The sequence below is a fragment of the Glycine max genome, chromosome 9, assembly GCF_000004515.6.
Source record: "Glycine max cultivar Williams 82 chromosome 9, Glycine_max_v4.0, whole genome shotgun sequence".
Taxonomy (NCBI): domain Eukaryota; kingdom Viridiplantae; phylum Streptophyta; class Magnoliopsida; order Fabales; family Fabaceae; genus Glycine; species Glycine max.
The window spans coordinates 34,686,950-34,714,425 of record NC_038245.2 but is presented as its reverse complement, the minus strand read 5'-3'; the positions used below and the strand labels follow the sequence as shown (position 1 = coordinate 34,714,425).

General features: G+C 28.2%; 2 protein-coding genes across 3 annotated transcripts; one reads left to right on the top strand and one right to left on the bottom strand.

Moving 5' to 3' along the window:
• The first annotated feature begins 78 nt into the window (after positions 1-78).
• LOC100777693 (short-chain dehydrogenase TIC 32, chloroplastic) lies at positions 79-16,237 on the top strand. Its single transcript, XM_041005445.1, has 6 exons — positions 79-205; positions 2,856-3,087; positions 3,611-3,690; positions 4,205-4,358; positions 4,764-4,842; positions 15,816-16,237. Exons 1-6 carry the CDS (start codon positions 118-120, stop codon positions 15,930-15,932), a joined length of 750 nt encoding a protein of 249 aa, XP_040861379.1. The 5' UTR covers positions 79-117; the 3' UTR covers positions 15,933-16,237.
• A 2,492-nt stretch (positions 16,238-18,729) lies between these two features.
• Positions 18,730-25,361, bottom strand: LOC100500693 (short-chain dehydrogenase TIC 32, chloroplastic). 2 transcript variants are annotated; one of them, XM_014762131.2, is made up of 8 exons: positions 25,139-25,361; positions 22,898-23,129; positions 22,662-22,741; positions 22,115-22,268; positions 21,584-21,662; positions 19,705-19,789; positions 19,373-19,428; positions 18,730-19,019 (listed from the first exon to the last, which is right to left on the bottom strand). In XM_014762131.2, the coding sequence occupies exons 1-8, from the start codon at positions 25,251-25,253 to the stop codon at positions 18,861-18,863; spliced, it is 960 nt and encodes a 319-aa protein (XP_014617617.1). In that variant the 5' UTR covers positions 25,254-25,361; the 3' UTR covers positions 18,730-18,860. The 2 variants fall into 2 exon arrangements, with proteins under 2 accessions (XP_014617617.1, XP_006587287.2); XM_006587224.3 differs by having other exon boundaries at positions 18,730-18,949; positions 25,139-25,314.
• Positions 25,362-27,476: the final 2,115 nt, after the last annotated feature.

Sequence of the window (27,476 nt, the reverse complement as noted above, 5' to 3'; positions counted from 1 at the left end):
CCAAATTGGAATTCTTGGAATCAATAAGACGGCAACTAACACATTTAAGTAGAACACACACTTCTCACCAACCCTCACAGAAAACACACAGACATAGAAAGATAGAGTGAATTAGTCATGGGTTCTTCTGGGTTTTCATCATCTTCTACTGCAGAGGAAGTTACTCAAGGAATCAATGGGAGTGGCCTAACTGCAATTGTCACAGGTGAGTTTTTCTTTTTCCAAAAGAATAAAAAATGAAAAAAAAACCTAGGAATTCTCCAGTCTCCATTCTCTCCATCATGATTTTTTTTTTTATCAGTATCCATGCATTTTGAGGCTTATCTTGCAGCCTAAAATAAATACAGTGTAGCATTATGTATATAAATAATTGAATAAATAAATAAATAAGACGACTTGTTTGTAGGTAGCCCGCAGCCTGAAATAAATATAGAAAAATTCTTTATGGGAGTGGTCCCGAAGGCAATCTTTCCTTAAATCGATCTCTTACATGCAGTGACACACTCTAACCGATAATACTAAATTAATGTATTGATTGTCGTTCCATTTCCATTAAAAAAAATCAAATGACATATTTGATCTCTTATTTGATTTTTTTATTTATTTCCGTCATTTATCTTTCAAAAAATTTATTTTGATTTTGTATTGATTTAAAAATATTTAAAATGATTTTTTTTATTAGTTTGAAGTAAATGATATTCAAATACCAACAACTAAAAATTCCTACAAAACAAAAAATGAGAAGAAACACTCAACACATTTTTGATAAATTAGTTTCATCCTTCACAACTTCAATCCTCTTTTGAATCGAAAATCTCATAACTAAACATACAAATCATAAATCATATTGAAATTCAAGTAAATGATGCCGTGAATCAATGAATTTGGTGATCTCATCGAAGGAGAAAATCATGGTGTCATGCGCGACGTGGAGGACCTTGTACCCGATGGTGATGAGGGTGAAAGAAAAATCACATCTATTCAGGTCTCTAATGAACAGAATTTGTGACTCTCTCATTCCCTCTTGAGATTTGCAGTGTAGAAGGGTTCTAACTGAAAAAGGTTGGAGAATGAAATGATGAAGACAAATTTGATGCTGGAAGGAGAGGAAGTTGATGAGGAGGGATTAGATGCCAAAAGTTTATACCTTGGAGGGAAAGGAGGTAGAACAATTTAGGGATTAGGGGATTTTATTATTTTTCATTTTGTGGCGACTTTTAATCATCCATATTTGAATATCATTAACAATGTTAACTTTAAACTGACAAAATGATCATTTTAAATCAATTTAAAAGGATAAAAAATAAAAATAATTTTTTTTAAAATTAAGGACCAAAATAAAAAAAAAAAAGATAAAGGATCAAATAAATTATTTGACCTAAAAAATACTAGTAATTAGAGTATTTACATTTTATTTTTCCTTCAATATCCTCTAAAAAAGAAAATTTCCCTTCAATATATATTGTGACCCCTCCTAACCAAAAACTAACTTGTATTTAGGCCCACTTACATGACCTCTATATTTGGAGAATTAGTCTCATAATTTTTTACGATAAGAATATCTTGTTTTCCAAAAAAAGAATTATTTTTTATATTTTAAAATTGCATAGTAAAAACTTATACACATATTATAAAACTTGCACACTCTTCAAAAAAATCATTTTTATGACACGAATTAATAAATATTGTTCTTAACTTCTTTTTGTATTTAAAAGCATTAATGCTTTCTTTTACGGTCAAAAGCATTAATGCTAACAAGCTAACCAAAGGGCGTGTTCAGTTCGTGCTTTTCTTCAATAATTGTTTTCCTTAATTAGATGTAATTTTATTATGTTTTACAAGTTAATAAAAGTAGTTTCTGAAAATCAACAAACTTTTAAAAAACTGTATCTCGAAAGGTTTTTTTGTTTTTAATTTCCCTATTTATGTAAAAAGTGATACAATATATTGTAATTATATTCTCCTTCCCTTCAAGATGTTCAAATGGATTTACAAATATAAAAGATGTTAAAATGAATAATGATTATTTGACAGATATATGTGCATACATCCCAGGCGAGAAGAGAAAAAAATTATAACTATGACAAATAATGAGATCCGGAATCCGGATTTAGTATAGTAAAAATTGAGTATACGTTGGTATAGTTAATTTTTTGTTTGTGAATAGATTGGTATAGTTAATAAATTATAGTCAAATCATCATTTGAATCCGATGTGGTGATATTGAAATCTATATAGACTACTCTACACCCTTTTTAATTACCTTTTAGATATAGATAATTTAATGAAAAATAAAAATTAAAAGGAATATAATTAGATAAGTATAAAAATTAAACTAAAAAATAATATTCGAATTTAAATTACTCGATCTTTCATTATTAAGGACGTTTAACTGCATGAGTATTATAAATCCTTTAGTATATTATATTCAATTTATACGGATAAAAAAATTACTTGTTCATTTATTTTGAAAAATTATATTTATTTCCTTAAAAAAGTTAATATATGTTACACTTAATTTTATTTTAATATGAACATGGGGCCTTGTACACTGGCGACCCCAGTTAATGCCGCAACAACAGTCACAAAACTTGGCTAGGCCATTGGAAGAAGAACAATGAAAATCTGAAATGTTGAAGTTTATATAGAAGTTTCTATTTCTTTAACCAAATTCATATATATATTCTGTTTGACAACTTCATCTATAAAAAATTAAAATTACAAGTAATTCTTGGAATTAATGTGTCTATATATGTTTTAATGTGCTAAGTGCTACATGCTTGTAGTATCATGCATACACGAGCTCTTAAATCTTAATTACATATTTTTGTTGGTGGTTGACATTCTAATAACAGGAACAACCCATGGTATTGGTACTGAGACTGCAAGAGTTCTTGCTTTGCGTGGTGTACATGTGATTATGGCTGCGAGAGATGTGATTGCTGCAAAAGCTGTCAAAGAAGCAATACTTAAAGAGATTCCCACAGCCAAAGTTGATGCCATGGAATTAGACCTTAGCTCAATGACTTCCGTCAGAAAGTTTGCATTAGAGTATATTTCATCTGGTCTTCCATTGAACATCTTGATGTAAGAAAAGTCCTTGGGTTACACCGTTAATGTTCTTAATTACATATGTTTGTTTAACTAGAAATTATTAGTCCAGAACTACCATGGTCCAAACCAATTTTCATACAAGACATAATTGAATGTTATAAACTCTTTTTTTTTTTAAAAAAAAAAATGAAATCTTAGAGTTATATATTATATAAAAATTAGTTGGGATGATAAGTACGTGGTGGTTCAACACCATGTAATAATTTTCACCATTGAATTTTCAACATATAAGATTCATTGTTTATTTTTCAAACACTCACTAAAAGTTATAACTCCTTAATTTTAATTTATATTTTTTTATTAATTGAAATTTATATGTGAGTATCTAAACTGAGAGTAGGACTCCCATTATGACTCTAACATGAATTTCATATAATAATAAAGTTTATGTTGTTTCAAACTCTCTTATTACACATCCTCATACATGTATATACCTTAATTTTGATCATTCAAAGAGATACAGGAATACTAATTGATCTTTTTCTGGTTTGTTTAGAAACAATGCGGGAATAAGTGCATTCCCTTTCACGCTGTCCAAAGACAACATCGAACTACAATTTGCCACAAATCACTTAGGTATGAAAGAAATGTCTTATATTTGGTAACATGGAATCTTCTAATAGCTTTCTAGTGTAAAAGAGGAACGTGGGGGAAAAACTAAAAAATGAATGCTACAAAGAAGTTTATTGGGAGTGTATGATTTGTTTTCTTTCTAAAGCAAAGAACTAAAGGATGAAAGACGCTTGTTAGAATTGGTCTATTGCAGCATATGTCTCTTGAAAGGAAAAAGGATTATGTATAATAATTGACACATACATTAAGGCTTAATTTGGATAAACTTATCCATAAACATTATTAGAATAACATATAAAGAAGTAATATATATCAAACTTCTTTCATAAGTTAAATGAGGTCGTGGACTTCAACTTCTATGAGAAAATTTATAAAAATAAGTTAGGTGCATACATAGTTAAGTTAATTTAACTTGTAAAAAAAACTTAAATTGAGTTTACTTTAAAAAAAATTAATTGTTAAGTTTATCCAAACAAGGAAGAATGAAATAGAAGTGACCTTGATTCTTTTTCCACAGGTCATTTTCTTTTAACAAATCTTTTGTTGGATACTTTGAAGAAAACTGCAAGTGAAAGCAAGAAAGAAGGAAGAATTATTATTGTCTCCTCTGACGGTCACCAATATACATATCCTGAAGGAATTCTTTTTGATAAAATTAATGATGAATCAAGGTAAGATGTACTTGAATACATATTATTATGGAGGTTCAATTTTATTACAATTGGGAATTCAGCTGATATTTGTTCAATTATTAAAGAACAAATAAAAAACAAAAATATTACTATCAATCTCACGTTTTGTTTGTTCAGTTCTTGTGTCCCTAGCTATGTCACATTACTAACTTGCTTTGAACACGTTTGTGGTTTGTCACTTGTAGAAGGTATCATGTAAAAATCCGCTAATATGATTTAGAATTTGATGCACTGGGATATAGTTATTGTCTGGTAGACTTATGTGAACAATGTAGTTGCATGTAGAAATTAGAATTGATAAGCATGCAAACATGATTCCTATAGTGTCTCTGGAAAGGAAAAATATAATGGATATTTGATTAATTTTGCTTTTTTTTTGTATAGTTACCAGAAGTGGCATGCATATGGGCAATCAAAGCTTGCCAACATTTTACATGCCAACGAACTTACAAGACTTCTTAAAGTATGTTGATATTTATTGTATTGTAAAATGATTAATATGCTATTATGTTCAGGAAGATGTGTCTGATATATCTAATATTAATCATTACATCATGGTCAGGAAGATGGGATAGATAATATTACTGCAAATTCTCTTCATCCAGGAGCTATTATGGACACCAATATTTATAAACCAGAGATTAATGGCCCTGTGCCAACTGGTAACTACCACGTATTGCATCATTCATATGAATTTAGGGTTTAGGAATCATGCAGATCTCGAAATTTGTGATACTAAATACTCTATTTGTACTATAATAAATGTCATATTAGATTTTTTATACAGACAAATAATAATAATAAATAAATGAAACCGTCTAGTAATTTTGTGAAATTAACATTGTTATTATCTTCTTTGTCATAATCGATGTAACACAACAATAATAATCTAAAATGATTGTTTGAGTTATAAATGAAAAAAAAATATTACATTGAAAAATTAAAATTACACTTATTTTAGATATTTTTCTTTTTACATAACATTTATCATGGGCGAAGGTAATAAAGTATTTTGAATAATCCACCATATTCTTTTAATTGTCCTTTTCAAGTCTTACATGAGTTAAGAATGTAATGATATATAGTTCCTCTTTCATAGTTCTAGGTGTTCTAACCGGATTAGACAAATGGTTATGTTGAATAGGTTGGTCCTTTTAAATACTGAATTTAGACATGCATGCTGAATAACATCAAACTTGTAAGGATTGGATTGAAACAATTTCCCATTTTCACTTGGAGGATCCTTTATAATTTATGGAAGTTAATTGCAACATCAACTTATAGCTTGTCGATAAAATTATCTTTGGTCCATATTTTCCATGCAAATGATGACAATTACTGAGTTGTATAGTTTATGTTTTTGTCTAATTCATGCAGATCTAATTAATAGGCTAGGGAGTTTTCTGCTAAAAAATATCCAGCAGGTACTTTTAACCCAGTTTGACCTTTTGAATATGAATGTTAGGGGCATTGTTATTACTTATTTACTATTTAGTTAATCTAAAAGGGAATCTGAAAATTCAATATTTAATTTAGGATTCTTGTAATCTTCCATTCTTTCCTTCAATCTCATTGTAGGGAGCAGCAACAACATGCTATGTAGCGTTGCACCCACAAGTGAGGGGAATAAGCGGCGAGTATTTTTCAGATAATAATCTGGCTAAAGCGAGTTCACTGGCAAAGGACACTAATTTGGCTAAGAAACTTTGGGATTTCAGCATGAAAACAATTGATTACAATACCCATGAGCAAATCTGAAGAATGCAGATGGCATATACTTCCTTAGCGACTAAAAAATAACTTTTGTGACATTTATAGTTCTTAATGAAATTCCATCCTTTGCATTATATGCCCCTCTACTAGCATATAGTGTTTCTATTTATTTAGACTTAGGAAAATGCGGAGAGATATAAAATTAGTTGAGTGATTAAGATAGAAGGAAAGGAAAAAGGTTATAAGTTGAATCTCTTCTACTAACGAAAATTAATAATTAATATTTATAAATAAATAAAAAACTTGTTGATAACGTTCACACTTTTCAACCTTAGAGTTTGAGGGTTTGTAGCTGGCTAGGCAGATTAACCATAACAAGCTCCCAATTTTCTAATGTTTGAATTGTGATTAAGTAGGCCGATTAAGATACACAAAGTAAAGGTTGAGTATTGGGGAATGATTCAGCTGACAAAAATAACTGAAATCATAATTTAATACATGTTTGATTTGTAGTTGAAAATACTATTACATGTGTTTCAATGTAAATCTATTGAATAAAAATAAAATAAACGCAAAAGTAAAAATCCTAATTAGTTCATAAAATTATTTTTACTTCAAATATAATTTTGTAACTATAAACCACATATGCTCTTAATAAATCATAACATTGTGAACTGTCTAAGAGGTATGACAAAACCCAAAAGACCAAAGCCTACAAGCCCAAAATTGAGATTCTGGAGCCTTTTAGCATGGGTGGGGTATAACAAGCACTGTCCTTCCACATGTGAGAGCAACCTTATGTGCATACCCCTTGCAAAAGGAGGACATGTAACATAAATAGATGTGATACTCCTCATGTGTGTGCTCTCCAAGGTGAACATATATATAAATAAGACTTATATAAACCGTTTTCATATTATTATTTAATATTTATTTTTTTAAAATTAAATATCTAAAAAAATATTGTTTCATTTTATTATTCGTCTTTAATATTCTTCCGTTAAATGATGAAATGACAAATGAAACATCACGTTATCGCGTCTTGTTACTGACACCTCAAGTCATCATCTTCTTCCCCTTCTCCTTCTTTCCCTTCTTCCATTTTTTCACCTTCTGCTTGCATACGGAAAAAGGAGAGAAAAGGAAAAAAAAAAAGAAAAAGATGATGATGACATGACAATGATGTGCGATGAACATCCCATGTGTCACGTGATCACTTACAGGAAGAAGACTTAAATACTGGTTGAAAAAAGAAATAAATGTTAAGTAATAATCTAAAAATAACCTATTTTTTAGATATAAAAAACTTAATTAAGCCTATAAATAAATATTGATGAAACCTCTTGTATGCATGATGTCATGCATGCATATAAGATTGATCATCAATATATATTTTTATTAGAAAATATATTTGAAAATAAATCTAATAGAGTAATCTTAAATAAAAAATTTAGGAAAAATATATTTTTAGTTCATATATATTTTTGTGAAATCTTATTTTTAGTCTTTGAAGTTTATTTAATTCAATTTGGTCTATGTAGTATTTTATAGAAGACTTATTTTTAGTCTTTTTTTTCATAAAATTCCCATAAACAACGTTAATTTTTGTTTGACATGGTAAATAGAATGTGTTTTTTTAAATGGATTAAAATAATATGGAAAGTTATTTTATTTTTTCTTAAATAAGTTATTAATATGTGTCCCAAAAACATATCAAAGTGTAACTTTCAATGTCTTCATTTTTATCGTCATTTTTCATCCGTTATTGTAGATTTGTTCTTGTATCTTCTTCTGATTTTATTTGTTTCTTAAACACATTGTTTTCATGAATTAGTATGATAAATGAATAGTATAAATAGAAAATGACATTAACATTATATGTGAGGAAGGACTAAAAATATTTTTTAATTAATTGATTTATTTTTGACATGTAGAAAGCTGATTTGTTTTTTCTATAAAAAAAATTATGTTGATTTATTTGAGATCCACTAGAGTCAGTTTAGTGACAGGAGGTTTGGGTAATTAATTGTGTGAAATTTCACAATTTAAGTAAAATTTAAAACTAGAAAATAAGAAATTATGGCTACATTAACTAGAAAATGTTGCATCAACAATAAAAAATAGAAAATGAATTAAGCAGGAATTAAGTGACAGATGTATCAGTGCAAGAGGCAAAACCTTGGTTATTTTATTTTGGTAATAGCCTATTTAGTCCTTTAAACTATATGTAGTTGTTCACAATTTATTTTCTATATTTTTTTAATGATTAATTTAGTCTAAAAATGTATAAATATTATGATAAATTAATTCAACTATTAGACATACTGATAATTTATTTTTGTCTTTAAAATATAACACTTAATGTTGAGTGGTCCTGAAATTATACTACTGGTGTAAGCTCCATTTGAGCTTGTAGGCCTAGGATCTTCTTCATCAATGGATTCCTTTGCTTCTTGGAAGATGAATGGCAGCGAAATGGAGAAGGAATAGAGAGAGGAGACGCCACTTCAAGGAGAAGATGAGTCTAGAAGAAGCTCACCACCATAGGAGGCCATAGATAAGAGCTTGGAGAAAGAAGGAGATGAATGAAGGGAGAGGAAGAGAGGAGCACGGAATTTTGTGCTCTAAAAGAGCTCTGAAATTTGAAGTTTAATATTCAAATGATCAAAGTTGAAAAAAATGCACACACAAGACCTCTATTTATAGCTTAAGTGTCACACAAAATTGGAGGGAAATTTGAATTTCTATTCAAATTTCACTTGAATTTGAAATTGAATTTGTGGAGCCAAACTTTGGAGCCAAAATTTCACTAATTATGATTAGTGAATTTTAGCTATGGTTCAGCCCACTAAATTCAAGATCAAGTCCAAGATTCTTCACTAAGTATGCTTAGGTGGCATGAGGCATGTAAAACATGAAGCACATGCACAAAGTGTGACTATATGATGTGGCAATGGGGTGTAGCAAACAAATGCTCACCTCCCCCTCTAAAATTTAATTGGATTGGGCTTCTCCCAATTCAATTAAATTTATTTTTCAACACACACATCAAATATTCACTTGATGCATGTGAAATTACAAAACTACCCCTAATACAAAACTAGTCTAGGTGCCCTAAAATACAAGGGCTGAAAAATCCTACATTTTTAGGGTACCTTACCTACATTATGAAGCCCTAAATATAAGGCCCAATTTGTAGTTGAAAATACTATTACGTGTGTTTCAATGTAAATCTATTGAATAAAAATAAAATAAACGCAAAAGTAAAAATCCTAATTAGTTCATAAAATTATTTTTACTTCAAATATAATTTTGTAACTATAAACCACATATGCTCTTAATAAATCATAACATTATGAACTGTCTAAGAGGTATGACAAAACCCAAAAGACCAAAGCCTACAAGCCCAAAATTGAGATTCTGGAGCCTTTTAGCATGAGTGGGGTATAACAAGCACTGTCCTTCCACATGTGAGAGCAACCTTATGTGCATACCCCTTACAAAAGGAGGACATGTAACATAAATAGATGTGATACTCCACTATCATATCGGGGTCACACGTAATAGAATGCTAGCTTGGCAAGGTTTCTTTAGTCTTTCTCTTGCTTTAGGACTCCTCATGTGTGTGCTCTCCAAGGTGAACATATATATAAATAAGGCTTATATAAACCGTTTTCATATTATTATTTAATATTTATTTTTTAAAAATTAAATATCTGAAAAAAATATTGTTTCATTTTATTATTCGTCTTTAATATTCTTCCGTTAAATGATGAAATGACAAATGAAACATCACATTATCGCGTCTTGTTAATGACACCTCAAGTCATCATCTTCTTCCCCTTCTCCTTCTTTCCCTTCTCCCATTTTTTCACCTTCTGCTTGCATACGGAAAAAGGAGAGAAAAGGAAAAAAAAGGAAAAGATGATGATGACATGACAATGATGCGATGAACATCCCATGTGTTACGTGATCACTTACAGGAAGAAGACTTAAATACTGGTTGAAAAAAGAAATAAATGTTAAGTAATAATCTAAAAATAACCTATTTTTTAGATATAAAAAACTTAATTAAGCCTATAAATAAATATTGATGAAACCTTTTGTATGCATGATGTCATGCATGCATATAAGATTGATCATCAATATATATTTTTATTAGAAAATATATTTGAAAATAAATCTAATAGAGTAATTTCAAATAAAAAATTTATGAAAAAATATATTTTTAGTTCATATATATTTTTGTGAAATCTTATTCTTAGTCTTTGAAGTTTATTTAATTCAGTTTGGTCTATGTAGTATTTTATAGAAGACTTATTTTTATCTTTTTTCATAAAATTCCCATTAACGACATTAATTTTTGTCTGGCATAGTAAATAGAATGTGTTCTTTTAAATGGATTAAAATAATATGGAAAGTTATTTTATTTTTTCTTAAATAAGTTATTAATATGTGTCCCAAAAACGTATCAAATTGTAACTTTCAATGTCTTCATTTTTATCGTCATTTTTCATCCGTTATTGTAGATTTGTTCTTGTATCTTCTTCTGATTCTATTTGTTTCTTAAACACATTGTTTTCATGAATTAGTATGGTAAATGAATAGTATAAATAGAAAATGACATTAACATTATATGTGAGGAAGGACTAAAAATATTTTTTTAATTAATTGATTTATTTTTGACATGTAGAAAGCTGATTTGTTTTTTCTATAAAAAAAAATTATGTTGATTTATTTGAGATCCACTAGAGTCAGTTTAGTGACAGGAGGTTTGGGTAATTGATTGTGTGAAATTTCAAAATTTAAGTAAAATTAAAAACTAGAAAATAAGAAATTATGGCTACATTAACTAGAAAATGTTGCATCAACAATAAAAAATAGAAAATGAATTAAGCAAAAATTAAGTGACAAATGTATCAGTGCAAGAGGCAAAACCTTGGTTATTTTATTTTGGTAATAGCCTATTTAGTCCTTTAAACTATATGTAGTTGTTCACAATTTATTTTCTATATTTTTTTTAATGATTAATTTAGTCTACAAATATATAAATATTATGATAAATTAATTCAACTATTAGACATGCTGATAATTTATTTTTGTCTTTAAAGTATAACACTTAATGTTGAGTGGTCCTGAAATTATATTACTTACTGACAAATTAGTTCATAATATATACAAGACTTATAATAAATGATTGGTTTAATTTGTTGTAACATTTGTATATTTGTGGACTAAATTGGTGATTATGAAGATGTAAAGACTAAAATTATATTTGGAAAAATATTTAAGTTAGCTTTTAGTTTTTTCTATTACCTAGAAAATTTGTTTGACTATTTGATACACAAATTTTTTTAGTAGCTTCTTATGTTAAGTGTTAACAAAACTAGCTAAAAGCTAAAAATTAGTAAACTATCTTATTGAATCATAAGTGTTTGATAAAATTATATGTTGAATTAGTAGAAAAATATAAAATTATATAAAGGATAAAAAATAATAAAATTTCGGATTTTACAAAGGGATATCATTTTGAAATCCTGAAAACAAAGGCTGAGAACATTGCTCTGGGTCAAACACCCACCTCACTACATGAAAGGCTGAGAGCATTTCGGGTTTTACAAAGGGACATCATTTTGAAATTTCGATCATGCCAATGTGACCGGGGTTCAGTGTAAGTTACGAAAATAACATACATTTCATGAAAGAATAATGTTTACAAAGTCACTTTCTCTAGGGTTTTTCAAAGGAAGCGTAAAACATGCAATGACGGTTCCAAAGTCATAAAAGATGCAAAGACAAGCTGAAACTAACAAGGAACAAGCATAGAACCATGGTTATCTTAAAGGAAAATGAAAGGTCAGATTAGGGTTTCATTCTCTACCGAAACCGCGAGGCAAGTTGGAAGATTCCGCTTCGGTTGAAGGGTTCCTCTCGGTGTGGGGTTTCAACGGAGAACAACGGCAATTTGTGGTGGCTAATGGTGGCTGTGGGTGATGGAGAAAGAGCTTGGAACATTGGAAATGGTTTTGGAAGAAAGAAAGGAGAAGAAATGACGTTTTTCCTAAGTTACTTGGACTACAAGACTCAAAACGCACAAGTGAGCAATGCTCTCGGGAACGGAAACGTCATGCACACTCCAGACATCTTCTCAAAGATCACAACAGTCAGATCATGGACAAGTGTCTTGTGAAGCTGCAAACCAAATTTTCAGAAGATCTAACGGTTAATGAAGGCTGGGCAGCATTTTTACTGAGGAAGCTTCATGTAGCTTCCTTGAGAAGCTTCATTAAGAGGCTTCCTCAAGAAGCTTCCTCGTGGCTTCTTTGAGAAGCTTTCTCAAGAGATTTCTTTGAGAAGCTAACGCTTTAACTACTAACACCCTTTTAATAACTAAACTCACATCCTTGAAAATAATTACTGATAAAATAACACAACAAATATAATCAAACATCAAACATAATTACCAATAATATGTAGATATATATCAGGGTGTTACAATATACAACAAGTTAGTACACTCAGGGAATACAGTTTTCACTACATTCATCAATGTTAGGTCTCTATCGGTCACAATAACTCTAGGGAGGACATCACGTCTTAGAAAAAGACCTCAAAACCGTTCTAGAGCCCATACCACATTATTAATACGTTCACCCTCCAAATATGTAAAACCAGTAGAGAATGTCATCCTCGTCGGTGTTACACCAACAAAGTAAAGTAACGGGAGTATGTACCTGTTTGTTTTGTAGGTATTATCTATCAAAAACACTAAATTACATGCATTGCATAACTTCACTACATCAGAGTGACACCAAAAGATATCACGTACCACATCTTCAACCTTTAATCTATGCCAATGAATATACTAATCTTGTTCAAGAAGCTTCATTAGATGTTACATTTCACTATCACTTCCTCTAATGGAAGAACGGTATGCACTTCTTGCATTGTATATTTGTTTAATTGTTGTACAATTATTGATATTGAGCTCCTTCAACGTTAGCAGAATGTTTCTTGGTTTCACCATTGACATTGTCAAATCAACAATAATTGTCTTCTCATCCTTACTCAATCACCCAACGTATGGATGTCCAACTAATGACTTGGTCAATTCATGATTATGACTCCCACACATCAACTTCATCATCCAACCTTACCCTCCAACCACTAGTTTCCCACGAAACTTGAAGGGACACCCACATTTCCTACTCCCAATATCTCTTCTAACAAAACCTTTCTTCCTAGACCTATATCGACCACTCCTCTCACAAACAATTAACACAAATGAAGTCCTTCCTTTCATGCCAATGTTTGTGTCTGACCTCATAATCACCACCACAAATCCGTTTTCATAAGAAACTAATTGAGCCCACTGCCAAACATCATCTTGGGTAGCAAACACCTACAACGCAACCCACACAATTTTACTCTCCAAAGGGACATTCATTTTATCAATTTAATAACAATAATGAAGATTATTACCTGAGAAGTATTGAACGCATCCGAACAATCAACATGTTGTTCTTCATTCACACCAGATTCATGTTCATTTTCATCATCTATATCAACTTCTTTAGACATTATATTGTCATACATCTATTGATCTTCGTCCATCTTAATAACAGATTCAAAATTTTCCACATCACTAACATACAACACTTAACCACACTATACATATACTATCATACAAAACTCAACGTAATTTTTTATTGCATACCATTTTATAAACACTAGAATTCATAACCATATATATTAAAAACCAAAAACCCTATATCAATCTACATACAAATTATTTCAAATACACATATAAACAAATAACTTTTATTTAAAAATTCACATACTAACATATTTATAATTAAAAAGAATTAAAACTTTGAACAATTTTTACAAATTTAAAAATCTATATAAACCATACGGATAAGTTAATCCGTATGTTTAAATTAAACTTACAGATTACATGATCCATATATTTTATACGGATCATGTAATCCGTAAGTTTAATTTAAACATATGGATCAACTGATCTGTGTGGAAAGAAAACCAGCAACAACAACCCGCGTACCTCTGATGACGTTGCTATCGAACCAACCACCACAACAATCACCACTGGCCAGTAACACTTTCACCTCCACCCAAGTGGCACCTCACTCAATGGGAAAAACCAACAGAGCAAAAAGCGAAGCACGCACAAATGGCAAAAACAGTACAAACAAGTTATTAAATGAAGAAGAAGACGCAAGGATAATTCTAGACTTACTAAAAATTATTGGGTGTACAAGCAATAATGTTGGTGCACCTAGCAACACCCCTCAACTGGTGATGATTTGGGCATTACTCTAAGAGTGTCAGAATGAACAGGTAGAAACCAGAAAAGATGGGACATGTAGTTATTTATAACTATTATAAAGAAGATACCCATTTGCAATGGCGGATCATAAATTTTGTCAAGTGGAAGTAAAAAAATAATTTTAATTTTCTCAAACAAAAAATTATATAAATTTTATTTAAAAAATAATAAAAAAGTTAAAATAGTAAAATTTAAAAAAGATAAAATAATAAAATTAGTATCAATTTATTCTCTCTTTTATCTTTTATAACTTTTTACATTTATTCTTTTAAAAATTATCTTATAAAGACAACATCTATTTTTTTATAAGACAAAAAATATTTATTCAATATAATCAACTAAAAAGATTTACTTTGTGAGAAATTGACCCATTATCCTCCCATGTAGATCCGTCATTGCCTATTTGGTGTTTGGAAGAAGATAAAATTTGGATTTTAAGTATACTCATAATTTATTGTAATACTTGTAGTAGGGATGACAACATAGTGAATTGGGGATTTGTTTGACCCTTCTTGTTCCTTCCAGTATAAAAGAAACAGTTTAAACTTTTAATACAAATTCTCATATCTATCGGATTTTATTGGGTTTGGGTACATCTCCAGATAATTCACTACACTATTCTTTATAATTTTAATTTACTTATATATTTTAAAATAAATTATATATTAGGTTTTTCATTTTATTTCAATTCAATGTTTCAAATAATATATAAATATAATGAATGAAAAATAAATTAAAAATTCAATTATTATTTTAGTTAAATATATATTTTTAAGTTTATTATTTAATTATTTAAATATTAAGCTAATTGATTTATATTTTTAAAAATTATGACAATAACACACACACACATCATCATCAAAATTGTAGAAATAATGAAAGAAGAAAAATAGAAACAATAATTAATTATTTTATAAATAGTGTGCATTAAAAAGAGTGTACAATTTTTCACATTTGAAGTGGTGGACACTTGTAATTGGGTAACTTCTAGTTGAAAGATTGGGTAGAAGTATAGAAATGAACAAAATTGACTAGATAAAAGTGGTGACCAAATTAAAGATTCTTCATTTCTTTATTCTTCATTTGTATTTAACTGTTGTTATTTTTATTTTAAACATTCAAATATATTTAAGAATGTTGTTATTTTTATTTTAAACATTCAAAGATATTTAAGAATAAAATGAATAAATAAAAGTGAATACAAAAGAACAGTTACAACAATTTATATCACCTATATCAATTCTTATAGATGTTGTGCATGTTATAACGGCAGTTGTAGAACGTGTGAGTTGGAATTGGATGTTGTCCTCTGGTCTTGTCTCATTAGTGTCTTTGATATATGTAACATTGCTTGTTTCATGTTGCATGTTGATCAGGAAGATGGGGCAGATATTACTGCTAATTCTCTTCACCCAGGAGTCATTGTCACCAATATTTTTCATTACAGCAGTGTATTAATAGGTAATTATACCACATTGCACTATTTGGGGTAAATGAAGTTTATTTTCACCAATATTACTGCTAATTCTCTTCACCCAGCAATATTTTTCACCAATATTCTCTTCACTTTTGTTTATTTTCCTTGAATTGTCTTTTAAAGGTTTCAATGGATACACAATGCAATCCAATTCCTCAACGTAGTTTTAGACAATACAAACTTAATTACATTTTGGATACTAAATAAAATATTCTATATAATCCTCTATTATGTGAAGCATACTACTTTTGTTCACTTTCCTTGAATTGTCAAAAGTTTCAGTGGATTCACAATGCAATATAACTCCAATTCCTCAACATAGTTTTTGGCATTAGAAACTTATATTTGACATGAATATTTTTTATAAAGAAAACAATGCATCTATTAAATTAAATAGATTGTCTGCATGTTCTGAATATCGAATTCAGACTTACTGGGCAGGATTTGCTCTTTAAGCGTCTTCGCAAAACAATTTCACATGGTTACCTAGAGGTAGCCTTAGTAATTTAACTTAGTTTTATGGGCATTTTTTTTTTGTATGGTTTATGCAGTACTTTCAGGTGTAGTTTCTACGTTGGTCGGATTTTCACTTAAAAATGTCCAACAGGTTAGTTAAACCAATATGTCCTATTTACTTTCTCACATGATATATACTTCTCAATTGGATCAAAATCCCACTATATATGTCAGGGATTTTGTTAATTAATCTTAAAAGGGAATTTGAAAAGATTTTAATTTTGATATACTTTGAGTAGTATAAATATTTCTAATTATACGATCAACCAATTAAAAATTACTCAGAAAAAACGTGTTTAAGATTTTTCTTTTTCATATGTTAACAAAATTGATTATCATTTTAATTTTTTTATATATAAATTACTTGATAAAAAATCATCCTTTCCTTAAAAAAGATTAAGAGGGATGTATTAGATTAAGATTTTAAAAGACTATTTTGACATAAAAAAATCTTGTCAATTTTAAAAGACTTTGTAAGAATGTAATTATTTTAAAGAGTTTTTTAGAAGACTTTTATGATTAGGATTATATAATTTAAATTTTAATGAATTTACAAAATATGAATTCATAAGATTTAAGAGGACATTATAAATTTTTAAAAATTTAAAGGATTCTGTGAATTTTTAAAAAAATATTTAAAGTTATTGATAAATTCACAAATTTTATTCACCTAACACTTTAAATAAAGTTCATCTTATACAAAAAATCATAAACCTATTACATAATAAATCAATTTCTCTTGACATATTTATAAGCATAATAAGATCATTTTCCTTCAATCATGAATCATGATAATTGCATACAAATTATATCATATATATTCACATTCATTTATATATATGAACACATAGCAAGATGCCCCCTAAATTTAAAGAATTGGAAAAATATCTTATATCACACGTTCTATGGCATATTGACCATTAGTCTAAAGAGTAAAAAAATTTATAAATGTCTTTCACTCTCAACAAAAAGACAGGGAATTATGTATGATAGGAAAAGAAAAACATGTCAATTTACTGAAAAAAGAAAGAAAGTCTCAAGAATGTCAAGGGTTTGAGTAAAATTATTTAATATGTATTTTCTCATAAAAAATCTCATAAAAACCATTAAAATTCATCTTAAGAAAGAATCTATTAAAATTTATATATTTTTTAATACTACAAGATTTTTTTAAGTAATAATAAATCTTAATTGAATATCAACGGACTTTAATGAATTTCTTAAAAAATCCTAATAGTTTTGATTGAATGTTACAAGATTTATTTTTATTATTTAAAAATCTTGATTAAATATCTCAAAAAAAAATTTAAATCTAATTGAATTCACTCCCTTAAGCTCTTAACATATGATTTTTTTCACCTTATTCTACCTTATTGTAGGGAGCAGCAACATGTTATGTAGCATTGCACCCTGAAATGAGGGGAATTAGTGGCGAATATTTTGTAGATAATAATATCCCCAAAGCAAAGCTCACAAACAAGGGAATTTGATTTGGCTAAGAAACTTTGGGATTTCAGCATGAATTTGATCAAGTAGAAATACTTGGTGACAATTAGCCATGCAAATACAGATAGCAAACTTAGTGAATGAAATAAACGTCATTAATGTTATGAGTACTGCATGTTAATCTATATTAATTTACTATTTTTAATGATCAAGATTCTTATCTTGCAAGGATTTCAAGCTTATAATTTAGTGTGAATAAATGATATATGCATGGATAGTTAAAGCTCTTTTACATTTTCAATCACAAACTTTTATTACATGTTAATTTGCTGATTTTTTTAATAATTATTTTAAAAATCATATCAAAAATAATTTTTGATTGATTTATTCATACTGAGAGTAAATGTCAAATAAAATCTTTAGAATAAACAATATACTCACTAATAATTAAACTTTGTTTTGCAAACTAATCCAACTGCAAACTTCATATATGGTATTTCTATTAATTTTTATAATAATTTTATTAAAAAAAGCTTTACAAAATAACTTATTGTTGATTGATTTATACTCATAATTAAAATCTATTTTATTTATACTGATGCAAAATGTAATTTTACATTCCAGAATAACCTTTCCAAAAGTTTAAAAAGGTGCAGCAAGCAATTATGAAGGTGCTGGGAGCAAAATTGCCCAACACGTAAAGAGCATCATTATTTTGAAGGCTTATCAAGAGAAGTGCTCAACAGTGCCTCAAACAAAATAATCTTCAAAATAAGTTTATTGTTAAAAGCCAAACATATATATTAGTATAAATTTGTTGCATAGGGACCACTAAATTGTAAGATTTGAAATCCTTAAAAGATAGGCATCTCATTAAAAATAGTAAAATAATACAGAGTAGCATTAATATCATCTAACATTTTTCATTCACTAAGAATGAATGTTATCTGCATTGACAATTGCCACCAAGTATTCTACATTTCTACTTGGTCAAATTCATGCTGAAGTCCCAGAGTTTCTCAGCCAAATCAATGTCCCTTCCTTGTGAGTTTGCTTTGGCAATATTACTATCTGCAAAATACTCACCACTAATTCCCCTCACTTGTGGGTGCAATGCTACATAGCAAGTTGTTGCTGCTCCCTGATGTAAGGTTGGAGAAGGCAAATAGGGAAGATAAAAAAGAACCACATGTTGAAAGCATATTTGTTTTAGGGGGAAAGATACCTTTTATTAAAAGATATATATAAAAAATGAAAACAATTGTTTAAGTTCTTTTAAAAGAACAGAACTATTTTTCTCATTAGTTAAAAAGGGAACTAAAAAAACTCAAATTTTTATCACAATCAATTTTTTTAGTTTTAAATAAACAGGTATTTTTTTAATTCCCTTTTAAACAGAACCCCCATATTCGGATTTTGCTTCTCTAAGTGTGAAGTGTGTAAAGTGAGAAGTTTAAAGCGGGAGAAATTTAGGTCATATTGGTTTTAACTTACCTGCTGAACATTTTTAACTACATAACTCAGCAACTTCTTAACTACACCTGGTAGTCCTGCATAAACCACACAGAAAAATGCCCATAAAACTAAACAATTGTCATCATGGAAAAATACTTCCATATAAAATTTGAAGACAACATGATTTGGTGAGTCAATTAAGCTATATATTACAAAGGCTGGCTCCAGATGAACATGTGAAATTGTTTACAAAGGACACTAAAAGAGTTAATCCTGCTCAGTGAGTTTGAATTCAATATTCAGAACAGCCTATCTATTTAATGTAACATATAAGCATTGTTTTCTTTTTAATAGTACAATGCGGCAGTTACCAGTCAATACACTATTGTAACGATGGATATTGGTGGCAATGGCTCCTGGATGAAGAGAATTAGCAGTAATATCTACCCCATCTTCCTGATCACCATGCAACATCAAACAAGTAATATTACATATATATTAGAGACAACTAATGAGGAAAAACCAGAGGCTGATTTTTACTTAAACATATAAGGAAAGTCACCAAAACAGAGAGAGATGAGAAATTAAACAAAAATAACTAATGATTGTGGTTTGTAGAAGGAATACAAAGTTTAAGTATTTCCATAAACCTTAAAGGTAGTAGGCTCTAAACCCAACTAACATCAAAGAAGGGCAAAATTTAACTGGTACTGATAATGACAAACTTTTCCTAAAAACTAGTTAACCATCTACATAAAAGATAAGGACAGTTCAGATAGTGAAGCAACATATTCTACATAACTAGCAACATAAAGGGACTAGAAAGAGGTTAGTTAGTCAGAGATCAAAGACTGACAAATTGGTATTGATTACAAACCTCAACTACAAACTAGTTAGTCATCTACACAAAAGATATGGACAATTCAACTAATAGATATTGGATAGGACGCAGAATATCCTGCACAACTAGCAAGAGTGTAGTTATCGTGTGCCGAAGACAATACTGTTAGAAAACAAGAAAATTCTAAACAAGCAACCTGCTAGCTTCTGACAAGGTACTTCAATTCCACGGAACACAATTATCATTGGCACTTGTTAAACTAAATTTAAGTAAATATTGGTTTCCAAACAACAAAATAAATTATCAAATCATAGTAAGATGGATGTGAGACCACACAAGAAAGGACAAGATATGGAATGAGTGTATGCAAGGAGATATTGGTAGCACCTATCAAGAAGAAAATAACAAAAATACACTTAGGGTAGTTTGGACTTGTGTAGATGACACCGAAGGCACCAGTGAGAAGAATAGATCACATGAATTTTATTCCAATGAAAAGGAATAGAAAGGAGACCAATTAGGACAGAAAATTATAAAAAAGAATCTTATGATGAACAATATCCTTTAGAATTTAGTTTTTGACCAAACTTAATGGGGTCATGTGATTCATGTAGCTGACATTACTTGTGAGATAAGGTTATTGTTGTTGGTGTTGTTATAGTAAGATATTAAATTAAACATAACAAGCAGATTATATTACATAATTTACATTATATTAAAAGTCTTGAATTATAGAATTCAGATGTTAATTTTTTAAATTATTATTCATAAAAATAAAAGGATGCAAAATCAAATTTAACCAGTTCAACCTTGTTTTTAACAGGTTAAATTTTGTTACCACTTTTGTTACGTGTCATCAACTTGACCAAAACAAAGGCTGATTAAGGGTCAAAATTGTCCAGAAGGTTTTAAAACACTCATAGTGACATACAGTTGTATACAAATCACTACTCATTCGATGCAAATTGGTTTCAATAAGAAAGAATTGCTTATATAGGAATCAACGCTGAAATATGCATTAAAAAAAACTTAGAAACAGTTCTCAACATAGTAAAAGACATATTCATTCAGAAATATCCATTTCTTAATCAAATTGTGACACCTGAAAGACAACTAAGAGAACATTCAAAACATCAGGCCAATCCATTTTAAGTAATCAACCAAAAGTTTAGAGAAATTAATGTGATATAATAAATGAAAACATATAATAGCTATCAATAACCAACTAACAAAAACTAACTATACTAACAATTAACATTTGCCAATAAAAAAGAAAACTACAAGTCACATGTAGTAAAAAATACTATTAACCAAACTCTATCACCAGAATAACATCTTACTCAGGAGTCAGGATACAGTACAATAAATATTAGCAAACCTTGCCGATCAAAAAAAAAATATTAGCATACCTTAAGACGTCTAGCAAGTTCATTGGCATGTAAAATGTTAGCAAGCTTTGACTGTCCATATGCACGGAATGCCTGATAACTGTACACAAGGAATCAAACATAATGAACTATACAAAACACTTATCCTTCGCAACACTACAGGAATAATGTCTGTATGCTTAACTTTAAATGCAGCATTGGTTTGTGAGTAAAAATATATGCTTTATCGAGGTGCATTAAATTTTTTTGTGTATAGACTTTAATCTGACACACTATGAGTGATAGGTAACAGCAAATTGTTACATAGTAATGTGACACCTAATGCCACACATATGAACAACGAAAAAATGAATATCCCAAGCTCATGATTGACAATAATATTAATCTTTTCCACTGCTAAACAAATGTTAGAGCTGAATTTCCAATGGTTATAAAATTGAAGTCTCTTCAATAATTGTTCAAAGATTTTGCAGTTTCTGGATAAATCCCTCTTTCATATAAAAGAATCTGTCAGCATAATTTAACTTAATTTGTATTTTGGCTACTTCTTACCTTGATTGATCATTAAGTTTATCAAAAAGGATTCCTTCCCGATAGGTGAATTGATGACCCTGTGAGGAGACATTAACAATTCTTCCTTGTTTCTTACTTTCATGTGTTGTTTTCTTCATAGTATCCAATAACAGATTTGTTAAAAGAAAATGACCTGTTGAAATATGTTAAATATAGATATAAAAAATAAAAAAGGATTAAGATCATCTCCACAACCAACATTAGAAGAGTTATTTGATATTTCATATAAACTATCTCCCACTTATATAAGTTGAGGTCATAAGTGTAGAAGGACTACATATAGATTTCATATATCAAAGATTTTTAACCCCTTCCTACCACACACACACAAGTTTCACATCATATTCCCTACACCCTGGAAACCCCATCCCTTTCTTAATCATCTGATCAGAAAAAATCACATCAAATTTCATACGCTCTAAGGAAACTTCATTGCCATAATGTTTCGTTCTTTTTTTCCTAAGACTAATATTATGTAAAGCTCAAAAAACTTCATGTTATGGAACATTTGATAGTTTCTACATACCTATATGATTTGTGGCAAATTGTAGTTCGATGTTATCTTCAGACAGCATGAAAGGGGTTCCAAAAATTCCTGCATTGTTTCTTAAATTGCAACAAATAAACCAAAAACCATTACTACTCCATTGTTTCCTTGAATGAACAGAATTAAGATTTATCTGCAGAGAGAGTAACAGTCAACTGTATTGAACACAAACACATCTATGAATTTTTTTGGCAATGTAGCCTTTGTACTCTTACATCAAAATGTTTAGTGGAAGACTAGAAGAAATGAACTCTGATGCAAATTTTCGAACAGATGTCATTGAACTAAGGTCTAACTCCATAGCATCAACTTTAGCTGAGGGAATCCCTTTAAGTATTGTTTCTTTTATATTTTTTGCAGCATTCATATTTTTCACCCCCATAATTACATGGACACCACGCATAGCAAGAACACGGGTAGTCTCAGCACCAATACCACTAGATGCCCCTGTTATTACATTGTCCAACAGCAACCAAAATACACAAATTAATGTGAATGTATGTAAAAAAATGTAAATTTCATAGAGTTTCTTGTTTGTCTAGAAGTTTGAGTTTATAAGGTCTTTTAGAATAAGTAAACTTTAGGAATTGAAAAATTAGTTACAATTAAGGTTGTTTTATAAGAACAATACTAACCATGCTTGAGAAAAAGTAAATATAAGGTGATTGCATGTAAAATGATATAGAAAAATATTAAAAAGAAGGATTAAACATGTTTAAAACAACGTATTTTAATTAATTCTCTAAAGAATTCATAACCTGAATGCAAAATAGACATGATAAAGCTAAAGTATAAACAAAACAAGCTGACAAGTGACAAATAAGAGATGAAATAGTAAAAGTAAAATGCTCCTAAAATTAAGAGGGCGTTTATTTCCACTTTTGTTTCCTACTTTCATTTTCTGTTTTTACTTTTTAATTACAAAACTTCCACATTGTTTTCAATTTGTTTTCTGTTTTGAAAGATTTGCACAAGAAACAAAGAAAAAAGTAGTTGTTTTCAATGTACAAATTCTTAAAAACAGAAAACATATTGAAAACAAGGTGACAGTTTTATAATTAAAAAGTGAAAACAAAAAATGAAAATAGGAAACAAAAGTAGCTAACATTTTTAAAAGCTTGTTTTCTTCTTAATGTTCCTTCATTATGAAAACAAAAAAGTAAACTACTTTTTTAAAAATTCCTATATTCTAAAATTTTAAATAAAAACTAAGCCAAATACTACCTTGGTTATCAGTGGGCCAGTGGCATTAACAGACGTCGGTGCAAGTAGGAAAGGTAGATTTATCTTAAATTCCACATGCCATGAATTCGTTGAACAGTCAAATAAATAGATATATATCCCTATCTTACAGCTTGGAAAATAAGACCCCTAGACTGTTTACCTTTTCAATATTCGTTATCTTATCTCATTTAAATATGCATTCCAACCAAGGTTTTAAACATCAATATCACATTACAATGTCATCGTATTTGTTGATATTACAGCAAATCACGGATAAATGCGGCCGATGTAGTCCCATCTGCGGTTGCAGATAGTTAAAAACCTTGAGGGCCGAGAACTGTTTTTTAAAACCTTGATTCCAACATTACTCCACAACTGGCCAAAAAAATGATCCCCTAATCATCACAAACTATCATCTTTATTTGCATATTTAATTTATTTTTAACTGTCTATCACTTAAAATCTATCATCTTTTGTTTTTATGCCTAAATTGAATTTCAGTCATTTTTTATAGAAAGAAAGTGTTAATATTTAAAAATAATCTTATATTACAAATTAACTTATTCATTACAAATCTAAAACATAATTTATATATTAAAAAAAATTATTTATTATAAATTTTAATTATATAAAAAATAAACATATATATTGTACAACGGAAATTAGTTCGCGTTGATTTAAATAATTCTTGTACAAAATCATTCCAGAAGTAGTAGTTCGTATCAGACAACAACAGTAAGCAGTAGTACGTTTGATTTTTTTTTTATTTTAGAAATTATTTAAAATTTTTAAATTACAATCAAGCAAACCATTGGTTGTTCAAAGTCATACTATATTTGATTTCCGAAGAAAATTTGCCGGACCACCAACGAAATGAGTCATACATAAAACCAATTTAAATAACATCATTAAAAAAAATTACAATTAAGTAAGATTACTCAAATAGATAATGGAGTGGTATAAGGCACTAGCTATTTTTGTTAGTCTAGAATTAATTTTAAAATTTAAAAAAATGAGGAAAAGAAAAAAAAAAAATCAAGCATTCACAGGTCTCCGCTTTTTCTAAGGTTTCCCATCATCGTTCATTATGGCTCTCCCACCTAAACCTAATTTTTACGGGTTCTCTCCTCTTTCATTATGAATTCCTCACCTAATCCCTAAACCAGTGCAAAAGTGAAAATGTGAAACGTCGATTAGTGAAAGAAAACCAATTAATTAAGTTAATTACTAACCTGTAACAATAGCAGTGAGGGCAGTGCCATCGATTCCTTCAGTAACTTCCTCGGCAGTGGAAGAAGATGAAAATCCAGAACCCTCTTTCTCTTTTCTGCTGAACGGCCACCACATGCTGTCGTTTCGTATTTGTTCTGTCTCTCTGAACGAAAACGACGGTAAACAAAATGTAATAAGCTGAAAGGTTACTAATAAGAAATTTTATTTATTTATTATTACGTCTCGTTCTTTGTATTTGTATATGAAATAAAAGAGAATATTTTTTTTATCCTAATTAATTGTCAGATTATTCTCTTTTTTTCTTGGAGGTGATATATTTATTCAACTATTAATAAAATAAGATATATTCATAAAAATTATTTTTTTAAAATAACTATATCTTAAATTATTTAATGTCATGCATAATTTTAAAATAGAATTAAAATTCATGATAAATTAACTAATCTAATTCTTTTTATTGTTCTTAATGAATTAGGTTATTATTTTTTTAGAATTTTATAAAAGGAGTAACATAAGAACTTACTATGATACTCCTTTATTTATTTCAATTGTTACTTGTTTTGACTAAAATTTTATAAACTAATATTAGAAAAAGATAGACATAAAGCAAAAATATATTAAATATATATTATTTAAAAAAGATAGAAATAAGAAGAATTTTTTTTATAAAAACAAGTCTGTGTTTAAATGAGTAAGAAGAGAAAACAGAAATAAATAAATATATTATATAAATAATTTTTATATTAATTAAAATATTAAATTTAGTAAAAATATATTTTAAGAAATTTATATTAATTAAAATATTAAATTCAGTAAAATATTATATAAAAAATTTTAAATTAATTAAAATAAATATTATATACATATAGGGGAATGTTAATACTAATTGGTTTTTTTAGAAGCACTCTAATTGGTGTGCATTAATGTTCAACAAAAAAAAAATGGACTAAAAACATTATTGAATCTTTTATTTTTCAAAATTTAATTCAAGAACAATATCATACTTTATCATTTAACTTAAAAATAATTTCCACATACGTAGTAGAGAACCGCTGAAAAAAATAAGATAGAAGAGAAATAAAATATTTTATTTTTAAGTTAAATGATAAAATGTCATAATACTATATTTAAACCCGTGCGACACATGGGTTTGTTTAAAATATAAATTTGTTATATTTTATTTATTATTTTTTAAATATATATATATATATATATAATTATTAATTTTTAATATATTTAATAAAAAAATTAAATATAATTTCATTAAAATTGAGTAAGAAGATTAATTATATTTTAATTAAACAGATCTTATTTTAAAATATTCAAGTCTATTGAAATTTATTATGATTTTCTCCCAAATAATACCTATGTGAAAATTATAATTTTTTTAAATATAAATATAATAAATAGGAATGTATAATATAAAATTATCTAAAGTTGAGCGTTAGTTTTTGCTATTGTTGATATTATGTTAACATTATAGATATTACGTTAACATGTACTTAACTTGTGTATGTTTATAAATAAGTATTTTAATATATTTGTAAACATTTATTTTTTAAAAAAAGTTATTGAAATAGTGTGATTTTTATTAAATATATAGTTTTTAATTATTTTAAAATAAATTTTTTTATCATGTTTACTACTACTAATGTCTAGCTTTTAGTTTGCTGTTATTAAATTATTATTATTATTATTATTATTTACGTTTTTTTATTATTTTGAAAAAAAAATTTACTATGTAATATAAATTTCCTACAAAATAAAGCTGGGAATAGATATAATATTATATAACATTATACTCAATAAGATTACAAAAGTTAATTTGAAAAAAATTATTTTAAATTTATTTATCAATAACGATTTTAATTTCATTTTAAATATAAGTAGTTACCTTCATCATCATCATCACAATAAATGACATTTATCCAAATAATTTAATTCTTCATTCATGTTAAATGTGCTCAAATTTAATCATGACTATTATAGAGTCTTATATTTTGATCATTGTAAAAGTTTTAAGTAAACTTATTATATATCTTATCAACGACTATTATAAAGTCTAAGTTTTGATCAATGGCTTACTTGTAAATTTATATATTTGTATTCAATATATTTCAAATATATATATATATATATATATATATATATATATATATATATTTACATAAATAAAATTACATTAAAAATAAGAAGAATGACGAAAAAAATTATCAAAATTATATAATAATTAATATGAATAATTTTTTAGCACATATCGGAAATATGAATGAGAAAAAATAAATATACCAAAGGTATTATAACTTTATTAATATTATAATTGTTGCCTATTTGGTG